Source organism: Panthera tigris, chromosome X (assembly GCF_018350195.1).
Source record: "Panthera tigris isolate Pti1 chromosome X, P.tigris_Pti1_mat1.1, whole genome shotgun sequence".
NCBI classification, from domain to species: Eukaryota; Metazoa; Chordata; class Mammalia; order Carnivora; family Felidae; genus Panthera; species Panthera tigris.
The window spans coordinates 8045710-8058584 of NC_056677.1; the positions used below are offsets into that span (position 1 = coordinate 8045710).

General features: G+C 41.5%; 2 protein-coding genes across 5 annotated transcripts in view; one reads left to right on the top strand and one right to left on the bottom strand.

Annotated features, from left to right (window-relative positions):
* Positions 1-12875, bottom strand: part of ARHGAP6 (Rho GTPase activating protein 6) — a 449413-nt gene that overhangs the window by 105821 nt on the left and 330717 nt on the right. The gene's annotated exons all lie outside the window — the stretch shown is intronic.
* AMELX (amelogenin X-linked) lies at positions 7562-11722 on the top strand. Its single transcript, XM_042974276.1, has 5 exons — positions 7562-7615; positions 9537-9584; positions 10864-10908; positions 10970-11014; positions 11282-11722. The coding sequence occupies exons 1-5, from the start codon at positions 7562-7564 to the stop codon at positions 11720-11722; spliced, it is 633 nt and encodes a 210-aa protein (XP_042830210.1).

A 12875-nucleotide genomic window follows, 5' to 3' on the forward strand; every position in this document is an offset into this window, starting at 1 on the left:
AAATGAGACTCTTAGATAAGCATTGTTAATATTTTGGTGACGATCTCCTCAAATGGAGAAAAAGGAAGAGAGGGAGGGAGGGAGGGAAAAGAAGAGGAGGAGAAAGAATTGTTTTAGAGAACGCGAACTCTGAATATTTTTTTCACTTAACTACATGTCCCAAACATTTTTCTATGTCAACAAATACAGACTAACACCCTCCCTTTGACTATTACATGTACCATCGTTGATTTGAGCAGCCCCCTGTTGGTAGACATTTTGTTCTCAATGTTAGTTCATCGTGAAAACAGCAGGCACTGCCTATAATTAACTCTTCCCCCGATGACTCAGTGTGTGTATCAGTGAATACACAATCACCGCGAAAGCAGAAAGTGTAGGACTACAGGCTGAAAGACTGAAGTGGTCTTATTACAATTAATATGCCCCTTCCCAATCCAGCCAAAGAACTACTGGAATACTCTAGATAGCCCACCTTTACCATAGCCCCCCACGTGCCTTTTGGTGTCACTACTCTCCCTCTGCTCCCCCGTCACCCCTTTCTCATCCTCGGACACGCAAGCACAGAATGTGTTAGTTTCCTGAAGCCAAGACGGATGGTTCGTTCCAACACCCACTCCCAGAATTCTCTGGAGAATTCCAGAGGCCGTGAGTAGTTTGAGAACTGGACCACTGTCCTATTCACATTTGTACTCCAAGGCCGATGACTGCATTAGGCATATACTGAGTGCTTGATAGTGGCTGCTGAAGTCATATCATAATTTTGGCCTTTGAGAGTTATGTTCAGAGCTTGTGACCAAGGGCCATGTCCCTTTCCTGTGTAGCTGTTTTATTTCCTACTGCTTCATTTATAAGTTTCACCTTTTCTTTTCAGGACACCTGTGGCTTGCTAAGCCTGTCACCAACTTTGATCACCACTCTGAATTACCCACCCCAATGCATTTCCCTCTTCTTCTTAAATTTTTTTAAGTTTATTCATTTATTTTGAGAGTGAGCGAGCGGAAGGGGAGGGATAGAGAGAGAGAGAGAGAGAGAGAGAGGGAAAGAGAATCCCAAGCAGGCTCTAGGCTGTCAGCACGGATGCTGACATGGGGCTCGAACAGTGAGACCATGACCTGAGCAGAAATCAAGAGTCAGACACCTAACCAACTGCCCCCATTTCTCTCTTCCTACTTGTGCCCTTTTGCTTTCTGGTTCCTTACCTCTGTTATTGCTTATCTTATGCTCCCTGTCCCAAGTCTACACACTTATTAAATGCTGTTAGCCAGTAGAAGATCCCTCTTTTTTTTTCATAGCTTCAAACAACCAGGCAAAAAAACACAGTGAATTCCAGGGCATTCTGGAATAGGTACTAATGGGTTGCAATCAATAAAGTATATGAATGTGAGCCAGAGAGGGTATTTTGTTGTTATTCTTTTCAAATTGCTCCTTGGGCTGAAGTCATTCTAGAAGCTTAAGATAATAATAAGAGTAATGACTTTATTATATTAAGCAAACAAACTCAGTGACAAGTAAGAAAAGATCAAGCGGATCTATCATAGTATATTTACTTATAGTGTATTCCAGTTTGAACTAACAGATCACAGCCAAATATAATAAGGAGGCTAGGATAACGGATTCTAAACCTTTTACGGTATCTCCCTTTTTAAGTTCTTATTAAAGTCCATTTGCTGGAAAGTCTATAGGAAGCATTGACAGCAATGCTGCGTTATCCATCTTAGCTGTTTAAAAGGCCCATCAAAATCAATGAATCAAGAAATCAAGGGCACCTGGCTGGCTCAGTTAGTAGAGTACACAACTCTTGATCTTAGGGTCATGAGTTCGAGCTCATGTTGGGTGTAGAGATTACTTGAAAATAAAATTAAAAAAAAAAAAAGCAATCTTGGCTTCTTTGTCTATGGAGAATCCACGTAGATTAAGTACTTTTTTTTTTATATTTTCATAATGTCATGAAGAACTCTACACTTTCTTCAATTGATCAACACATCCATCTAGCACCTAGCTTGTAAAAGAGACTTTTCTAGGTAACAAAGAACTCCCAGGGAAGTATAAGACACAATATCTGACTTCCCAGGGTTGCAAAGGGAAGTCACTGTGTCCACTGGAATCACTTAGTGGTGGTGTACCTGAGTTCTGAAGAAGGTACGACTACACTCCAGCAAAAAAACCAGCCTAGAGAGCAATATTTTCTCACAAGTGAATATCAACAGAAGAAACGTTTAAAAGTCGACTTTGGCTCCAGTTACTTCAGAATACTCACTCGTGAAATTATTCCAGAATATCGGACAATCTGGGACCTGCTTTAAAAGAAGATTTAAGAGTTGAGCTCAGATAGATTAAAAAAGGCTTCTGGATCTCCTACTACCCGACTTCTCCAAAGAGCACCCACATACCTCAATGCCCACTAAACCCAGGAAGTTCATTAAAACCCCCAAACAAAACAAAACATCCTCCCAGCAGCCAAAAGTCAACACCACAAGACTGAAATGCTTGAGCTTTTCTCACACGTGAGCCTCCGGAGCCAACGCCACTCAGAGCATCTCTTTACTTGCAGTCCACACAGAGTTCTAACAAGCTCGGGCATAAGATTTTCCCAGCACACTATGAATTAGGAGCAGCAAGTTAGAAGGGGAGAAGTCATTAGCATAAGCGACATGGAAAGAGCAAAATGTGATGAGTTGTAAGTCAAGGGAAAGAATAACTATAAAAGCTGTTGTTGTTGTTGTTGAGTGCATACGATTTAGCCAGACATTGCAGGAGGTGAAGACATTTAAAATATGCTTCCTCTCAGAGCTCAAGACTGCTGGAGCTCTTGACTACCATGGTCTTTCTTCATTAAACATATTCAGTTGGGCCAAAATGAGGAGACATAATAGTGGCGCGTCAGATTCTTACTGCCTGGGATTAACGCGTGCTTTCCCATCTCTGACCAGTGGCAGGCAGAAATCATCTGGGTTTTGATTTGCGCCAAAAAGCGTAGACGGCCTCCCAGCCTGAGGTCCTTCCACATGAGTTGCCTGTTTTGTGGCCCTGCTTAATCCTACAGGTCTCAGGAAGGATTTAGGGCAGCTGCTTCTGGACCAGAAGATGTCCCAAATGTGATTTTTGTATAACCCTTTCTTGGCTGTTCCTCCTTTCCACTAAGCAAGAATGAGAACCTATAGGGGAGCCTGGGTGGCTCAGTCAGTGAAACATCCGACTTCGGCTCAGGTCATGAGCTCACAGTTCGTGAGTTCGAGCCCCGCATCGGGCTCTGTGCTGACGGCTCAGAGCCTGGAGCCTGCTTCAGATTCTGTGTCTCCCTCTCTCTCTGCCTGCCCCCCAACTCGCAGTCTGTCTCTCTGTCTCTCATAAATAAATAAACATTTAAAAAAATTAAAAAAGGAATGAGAACCTATAATCCATAAGGGTGTATATTCACTCATCATTTTGGAGGAAAGCTGGAATGAGTGAATAAGTGAATGAAGACACATTCTGGAGTCATCTTGTTATAACTGTTCCAGAGATGATGCCATAGAGAAAAATATTTTATGCTTATGATCCATTGTTTAAAATAGTGATTTTTTTTTAAAAGAGAAGACAATATTTGATATCAAAGTGCAAGGAAAACAAGAACACAACTGCTTGGGAAATGTTATAGCCTCTACATAACAAAATAAGCAGTCAATCTAGTAAATTCCGTTTTCTTTTTTGACAAACTCAACTTATTGAAATAATTGCTTATAGAAAAAATTTTAATTGAAATTTTGTTTTTTCCCCCAAACATTAACTTTTAAACTGCATTTGTGGGACCTAAATTAGTGGAAGAAATTTCAAGCAGAGAGATCCATATTTTAATACCCTATGACTCAGAATGTGCAGTGGGAGAAAATAAACAGAAAGAACCACATAATTTCTATTGTATTTGCCATCAGAGCCTGAACAACTGTCCATAGTGAATTGGCTATAACTCGCTATGCAGTGGACCAGAGAAATTAATGCCACAATGGGGGATCTTTCTGTTGATCCTTGTCAACAAATATGAGTCCCTCATTTTTGAAACATGACAGAAAGGAATGAGATAAACTTGGTAAAACTACGCGACCACTAATAGCTCACCAATGACCCTATTAATAGAGATTAACCACAAATTTGCAGGAAAAACATGTCCTGAATCCTTTCAGACACCAATATATGTAATTAAATAAACTAGAAAAAAAAAGATTGAAAAAGAACATGATGTGATTCTACATTACCCTTCCTCTCCCTCCTCCTTTCCCTTACCACCTTGCTGCACAACCCCCCGCCCCCAACCTCTTCCTCTTCTAAGTAAGCGGATGCCAATCCTCGTATAGAATTCATCAGTAAACATATTCACAAGTAAATGCAAACCTGGACACAAATGGCTTTCAGGACTATATTCTATATTGACTTTCATTCATACCTTTCACCTGTTACAATCTTCCACTTCCTTCTTTGCAATCTCTCTCTGTCTCTCCCTCTGTCTCTCTCCCTGATTGAAACCCTGATTGAAAGAGCTACCTTTCTTCACCGTGGTTATTCATTCCCTACTAGTTCATCTGTCAAGATCAACTTAGAATCTTATTTATTAGCACGTTTTAAACATTTATTGCACGCCAAGTGATGGGGTTGGGGAGGATGATAACTTTCCATTTCCCCCAGAGATGCTTCTCATTTAGTTTTCAACTAACCCTTGTAGGTAGATTCTATAATTATCCCCATTTCACTGATGAGGAAACTGAGGCTCGAATGGGCTAAACCTCTTGTCAGTGGTCCCTCAACCCTTGGTGAAGCTGGGGTCAGTACCCACGTAAGTCTAAGCTCTAGTTCTTAATAGTACTACATTGCCTTTCATGGGTATTTTCTCCTTGAATTTAATTCAGCCAATGCGGAGCATGTTTATAAAAACATACGCACATGTACAAACTTTAAAAATATGACTAAAGTAGTAAAAGAGATCTGGCTATACTGCCAATGGTGTCTGGGTATATACTCGGCATTTCCTTTACTGATCTAATGTTGATAGACAACTCATCAGCTACCTCTTATCACCAGTTACAGATTTGCTTTTTAACTGATCGGATCCTAGAGTAAAAGACAAAAATCCATGTGCTTTACTAAGGTAGAAGGGTAAAAGACATATGAAATTAATAGCTAGATCATAGATCCTCTCAGAGGCAGAAGGGCTTCGGTTTTTGTTGTTTAGGCAAAGGAGAGGCTGCTGAGAACATGGGAACAATGGCACCTAAAGGGGAAGTCAAGAGGCTCTGAAAAAGAAAGAGGAATTTGGAATTGTTTGTAAGAGAAAGTGGGATCGGGCCAGAAGGACGTGGGCACAAAGGACCATCGTCCTGCGAGATTGTCATGTGGGAGGGGGGCACCAGAGCAATGTCCCACACACAATGCTTAAGTGTGCAGTCTGGTGCGTGACGTTTCTCGCCTCGTCCTTCGGATCATCAGGAAAAGTCTGCTACTGTGATCATCTTGAGTTCATGGTTCCTTGGGGGGCAGGTGGGTTGTAGGATGGGGCCAAGGAGAGGTAACTTCGTCCCCTCTTTCAGTGGACACCAGAGTGGTGATAGAGGAATGGGCACAGGCAACAGAGAAAATGCATTCAATGGAAGTAGAAAATAGAGCAGTGGGGATCCCGAACTTAGAATCCCTCAGAGAAATACTGGGGAGAGCTTTGGGGTTTTACCAGAATGGGGGTTTTAATCAACTTATCCTGATCTGAAAGGGATGACCAACCCTAGGGGACATGTTGATTACACTACAGAAACTCAACTATCTAGCTTTTTGGGTAAAGAACAATGTTACGTTTGCCAGAACCAGGGAACAGACAATGACATAGCTCTTCTTGAATGTAACTTTGAATATATCAGCATGTGCAGTCAACTTATTTGCTGACTTACAAACAACCCGATGAAATTTTTTGCCAGTTAAACCTATTATTGCCCATAATGAAAGACTCTAAATGCACTAATCACAACATGCAGCCTTCTATTTGATCACAGTTTTTAAAACTTCATGATACAGGGGTTTTTAGGTATACTCAACACATTTTCCTTCAGAAATCTGATTGGTTGTTCTAGATGCTGTGAATGATATAAATTGAGCTCTCAGTTGGAAGAAATCTAAAGGATCAAGCATCCCTGAGTTTCAGACAGAAACTTCCTCTGAACACACATATTCAAAGGTATGTGGATTTTATTCATAATTTGGTATCCTTTCTGTTGTATTCATTTCCTTTACTGCATTTCATGTACGAAAAGATGCAAACGTATTCTGCATTTCTAATATTTTATGCTGTCATATTCAGTTACTTCTTCAGCCGGACCATAATTAAATTAGACTCTGATTACTTAGATGGATTATTTTACTCTCTAATGCAGCAACGTGTCTGTCTGTATTTCACTAAGTTTTACTTCCAGAATCCCAAAGCACTTTGGGGGGCCAAATTTCACAGTAAAATATTTATTTTCACTACTTGCCAATTAAGATAAAAATGATTTTTCACAGGCTGTGATCTACGACTTTAAAAGCCATCTTGTTTAATTACATCAAATAGAACCACCAACTAAATGTGGGTTTTTTTCCTCATTAATTCAAACTTTAAAAAAACACATTTAGGAGGTAGAACGCGTCAGCGCACTTTTTACAGCTGGCATTATTACACAGGAGACTCACTTTCTTTGCAAAATTCAAGACCTTGCTTCTGACAGTTTTCATAGTCAATAATTTGTACCGCAAAGCAATGTGCGTATTTTAGGATGGCCTGTTCCGCTTCATGTCCCAAGGGTCATAAAGTGTATAATTACGGTACAGTGCCAAACAAAAAGAAGATGTCATTGACTAAACATGGACTCTTTCAAGCGGAAGTCATTCAAAAGTCATGGAATGATCGCACAATATTAGCACTGTCCTCTCCCTTCCATTCAACCACATCTTTTGTTCCCGATCTGGAGCTCAGAGATGCCACCTGAGGGTCTTGCCTGAAGGCCTACCGGTTGACACACCTGGAACTTCACTCCACTCCTTCCTTACTCTATTTTGGTAAATTCCTTAAGGTCTTTTCGCAGACAATTAGTCTTTGTTTTTAACAGCAGCAGTGCTCAGGGGCACCGTACAAAAAAAACCTTTTTTGTGCGTCCTGGTTCTGAAAGTATCCAATACTGTGCACCTGAAAGATCTCCTCAGCTTTTAGAGCCAGCTCTATTCTTTACGATCGTTAATCATATGCTACGTTTAGCTTCTATGAATCCACAGGCTACACAGGTATAGGAGAGTAGCAACCAAATCGTGTAGTGATAGATTGACATCTCTACAATTTGTTCTTCTCTCAACCTAAGTGAGAAGCATCCTTGTCACTCTCGTCATTCCAAAAGCAATGAAATGAGCTGAAAACTGGAAATCACATGTGAATGAAGTAACCTCACAAAGAATGGTCCCATCCTCTTTACTAGCGACAGAGTAATATGGATTACGTGGGTTTTATGGAGTATTAATTGTGTCCATATTTGCGAAGAGATTTAGCTGTCAACTTATATTTCAGGGCCAGCAAGAAATGGGGACCTGGATTTTGTTTGCCTGCCTCCTGGGAGCAGCCTTTGCTATGCCCGTGAGTAAAACACCCCTGCATAAGTCAATATCCAATTTCACAAGCTTGGAAATAAAAATCTGCCCCACAGTTGGTAAACTTTAGGGCTCAAGACAGTGCAAGATCAGATGTCCTCAAATGTCTCTGTGTTTAAGAAACACTTTGAAGAGCTTGTTATAAAAAAAAAATATTCAGATGCCTCCACCCAAGATTCTGATTCAGTACAGCTGGAGTGGGGGTGGTGCCCAGGACTCTGCATTTTAACAAGCACCTCAGGAGATTCTGTGGAAACAATTAGCTTGTAAATATCATCGCCCATCTCTAGATGGAGGAAACTTTTGGAAGGAACCCTTGAAAGGCCTCCAGAGAAAATGCTTAATCAGCCTTAGCCAAATACTACAAAAAAGCCAGTTTTCTCTAAAACCCACTCTCTCACAAGTGTCCAGCTCTCTTCCTGCCCTCCAAACTCCACTGCTATTATCCTTCAGAGGGTAAGATTTCTGTGTTAGGAATTTCTTTCTTGAACCCTCTCCCTGTTGTCAGAGGCCGCATCCCTTTGGGTGCACCTGCCAAGTACATGGGTGCTTCCGTGTGGTTGTCCAGAATCCTACCTCTGCCCAATGCATGTGGATATATTTTACGTTCAAAGGTACCAAGGACCAGGACGCCTGACCCATTCTCTTTAGACATAAGCACATCAGGTCAGAGAGCTTAGATCACGGTCAGGCAAAGCAGGACCCAACTGCTTTTCGGTGGCATAAGGAACAGTTGATACAACCAGAAGCCGGCCAAGCTTGCATATCTGCCTCCTCTCTTCCTCTCTCACCCACAAGACCAAGATTCTGTGCTCTGCCTTCCTAAAATCCTGCATTGTGGCAACTTCTAGTCCCCTGAGGGGCCCCTGCATTACAAATTGAGCCCTATTTCCACTCCTCAAGTCAGCACCCCTATTCCCTGAGGGCTTACTTATATCAAGAAAGTACAGGAAAGGCAGTTCCCTAACGAAAAGTAGTTCACACTCAGATGAGAGCAAATAAACCTTCTAAAATACGAGCATTTAAAACTAATAGAGCCTTAATTAGCTCGATGTCTGAGGGAGATGTTCTGCATGATCCTGTCTCCTCTCCCTCTCCCCCACTCCAGGGCCAACCAGAATTGTACAATGCAGTCATCAGTCACACGGCCTCCACTTTTGACAGGCCAGCCAGTCCTGGTTTAGATCATTATTCGGGCTGATTTTTATTTTGAACTTTCCATTTTTTCTTCCATAAAAAACTGGGACAGAATAATAAAAAGAAGCCGTCGAAATCAACTCTCTCACTTTCCATGGGATTTATAATGTTTCCACCTTACCTCCCCATCTCCTCATGTTCATCAATAACTCACAGGCAGTTGTTTCCTTAGTTGTTGTTGCTGTGCTTTGCACACCAATTGTGAGGAATCTCTGGGATACTTAAGCACTTCTCCACCTCCTGATCTATAAGGGAAGGTTTGGCAAACAGTTCTCGTCGGTATTTCAGAATTGTGTAGGAGAAACACATCTCTCTTTCCAACACGGAGTGAGTTGCATTAAGACATAAAATGGTGGATGGGATAGAGTAGGATTAGTTGACAACATGGGTGGGGGAGGGTGTCAAAGATCACTGGAGGATAAATGTGTCTGGTTTTTGCTTCCGGGTCTTGGGAAAGTCATTTAGTTGTTCTGGACGTCTTTAAAATAAGAGGGCTCCTCTCCTACACAGCGTACATGTTCAGACTAAAAGTAGACCTCAAATATATTCTGCACCATGTAGATTTTTTTTAAAGTAGCTTCAGTCTCCCTTAATGTGAACAATTGCATATTGACTTAATCTCTTCCTCTCTCTCTCTCTCCCTCTCTCTCTCTTTCCCCCTTCTCTCCCTCTCCCTCTTTCTTTTTCTTCTCCTTTCCCCTCTATAAAAGCTACCACCTCATCCTGGGCACCCTGGTTATATCAACTTCAGCTATGAGGTAATTTTTCTCTTTACTAATTTTGACCATTGTTTGACTTAACAATGCCCTGGGCTCTGTGAAGAGTAGTGTGTTGATTCTTTGTTCAAGATGTTTCTCAGTCCCGCTTTTTCAGTTCCCATTACCAGCTTCCTGGTTTAAGCCCTGATGGGTTGCCTGAAGCCCGCATTGCCCCCGGCACACTCCTACTCGGCCTCTCTGACTCAGTTTCTCCTCCTTATATGGCTATAAAATTATCCATCAGGAACTACCACTCAGGGTGGGGCTGCATGGTAGGGCAGAAAGTGAACAGCAAAGCTGTTCAGCCTGTAAAAGTTGGGGGAGTCAGCTGTTTTTTTAAGATCCTTTCCAGCTAGAAACTCCTAATTCTAAGATGTTCACACTCTATGTGTCTCCTTTGTTTGTCTTTGCTGAAAGATCAATGATCAGTGACCAAGTGGTCTATGAGACATTCTGCAGAGCAATGGAAAGCATGAGATTTCTGGAAATCGGGTTTGAGGGCTCTCCTCAACCCCATTCTAATCATGTGACCTTTGGCAAATCATTTTCTCTCTTTAAAACTTTGGTTTCCTCATCTGGAGAAGGGAAATAAGTATAATACCCACACTTCAAAGTATGGTTGAGGAGAAAAATAGTTATGCAATACAAAAGGTGTTCTGTCAAGTATAATTTGAGCAAGGTCAATAATGTGTTTGTTGTATTGATATCAAATGCTGTGCTACTACTATGTGAAGGAGTCCCCAGAACTGAGGCTGTAACCAAGTATATACTGTTGAAAAAGGAATGAAACTCCTACTTCTTTGGTAGGCTCAGACGACAATCTGTGAATCTGTTTACTCACATGTAACCCGAGGAAAAGTGTTACTACGAAGAATTTGAGGCAACACTTTCTGTTAAACCTTAAGAGGTTGATATATTTGACCAGAAAATCTGTGTTTCTAGGATGAGGGACAGTTCTTCCACCTCCTTTATTTTTGCATTGTGACATCAGATCAACAAAAGACACGACTCATGTTATATCACATTAATTGTTTTGTTTTGTTTTGCTCTGGCAAAGAAGAGCAGGAGCTGGGGAACTGAACAGAATTACTACTTTTGTGACCTCAGTCAAGCTCATAAACTTCTTTAACTCCCCATGACCTTGTCCGTAAAAGTGAGTGTGATGATACTTGCCTCAGAGTATGTGATAAAACATGAAAGATGTGTGTGATGGATGTAATGTAGTGCATAACACATAGGAAGCACCTGACAAATGTTTACCCTATTCTTTGATCTGTAGAACTCACACTTTCAGGCTATCGATATTGACAGGACTGCAGCATCAGTGAGTGCATTTCATGTAACTAAACTAAAGCAAATGTATTCTAATGTCTCTTTTTCTTAAGGTGCTCACTCCTCTGAAGTGGTACCAGAACATGATAAGGCATCCGGTACGTACATTTTTTGTTCTTTATTCCCTTAAAATATTAAGCATGTGTTTCAATTCCCTTTTAAGTGAAATAACATATCTATGCCACATACAGACACTAATGGAAAATCCAGTTTGTAGAAGGTCATATCTGTGTACACAGTTAGAAATTCTTGCACAGGAAAAATGCATAAATATTCATAGTCATAATGACAAAGACAACATGACTACTTCTCCAGTTGGAAGTCAATGGAGCCAATGGTAAACCTGACTCTTTGTTTCTCACCAGTACCCTTCCTATGGTTACGAACCCATGGGTGGATGGCTGCACCACCAAATCATTCCCGTGCTGTCCCAGCAGAACCCCCCGAATCACGCCCTGCAGCCTCATCACCACATCCCCATGGTGCCAGCTCAGCAGCCCGTGGTCCCCCAGCAACCAATGATGCCAGTTCCTGGCCAACACTCCATGACTCCAACCCAACACCACCAGCCAAACCTCCCTCTGCCTGCCCAGCAGCCCTTCCAGCCCCAGCCCGTCCAGCCGCAGCCTCACCAGCCCATCCAGCCCCAGCCACCCGTGCACCCCATCCAGCCCCTGCCGCCACAGCCACCTCTGCCTCCGCTGTTCCCCATACAGCCCCTGCCCCCCATGCTTCCTGACCTGCCTCTGGAAGCTTGGCCAGCAACAGACAAGACCAAGCGGGAAGAAGTGGTGAGTATCCCTTGAAGCCACGACAACATCTGTGAAAATGTGGTAAAGCAAAATTGGCCCCCAGAGTTCTAAGTTCTCAAACAAACCACGATCTAGAGTTTCAGTAGCTACAGGTCAATGACTCTATTAGTCTGAGCATGTGTTGTAACTTTATATTATAAACAAGTTTATCTATGAGGCATAGTTTTTATGGTGGGTTTAAGTTCTATGATTGTTTTGAACTTCTAGAATATGTATTACTGAAACCCATTAATTTTAAGGATAGCAGTATAAGGGAATATCAGTTTTTCTTATATTTCAAGGGTTTAACTAGCAAGAATAGGCTAGATTTGCACTGAAGATAAAAAAAGGTGGGGGGGGGAAGTTTTGAGAGTGGGGAGGATGCAAATAATTGAACAGGCTACAAAAGGTGGGTGGGAAATCTCTCTGAGGACCCTTTGAATCTCTTTAAAGGAAGATTACCCGTCTAGAGCGGTTTTTTAATCTAACTCAGAGGAAGCTAGATAGTCTATCAGATTCCTTTTCAGGGCTGGGTTCTATAGGTTAATCTTTTAGCAAGAAGTTTTCACAATTAAGCACAAAATTAATTGCATTACAGAAAACTCTTCCAAATGAGTGGGAAATAGCCAATAAAATAAGTGACTCATATCCCTATTCCCAAACCCTTATTCTGTGTATATGAGATTATATAATTCTACTGCATGTATGCATGCAAATGTGATTCCATGTTATAAATGCTACTGAGGATTTTCTCCTGAGAAGCAGCGAGGCGTGAGATGGAAATGACCTGGATGGGGAGCTAGCATACCCAGGTTCCAGTTCTGGCTCTGCTTCCAAAGAGGAAACAGTATTGTACAAGTTACTTCAAATTCATGGGTGTTTTCCCTTTTTGAAAATAAGAGAAAGTGACTAACTCAGATATTTCAAGCCTCTGTCCAAGTACAACTACCACAGTTTCCCAACAAAAAGTTATACTATCTGACATATGTGTCTTCACAATTATGAGCATATCTATGGCGAGTATGGGACAGAATATTTGAAATTGTATCCCAAATAATTTGGTGCCCATAGTTGATTACTAGCCTAAGGTAATGTTCCCTCTGTATAGAAAATGCATTTATTTATCTCTTTATTAATGATTAAAGCCATGAACTTTATAATGTGTTTG

Coding starts and splice junctions, on each gene's coding strand:
- AMELX (XM_042974276.1), top strand. CDS start 7,562: ATGGGGACCTGGATTTTGTTTGCCTGCCTCCTGGGAGCAGCCTTTGCT. Junction 9,585..10,863: donor ATATCAACTTCAGCTATGAG/GTAATTTTTCTC, acceptor TTTGATCTGTAG/AACTCACACTTTCAGGCTAT. Junction 10,909..10,969: donor TTGACAGGACTGCAGCATCA/GTGAGTGCATTT, acceptor CTTTTTCTTAAG/GTGCTCACTCCTCTGAAGTG.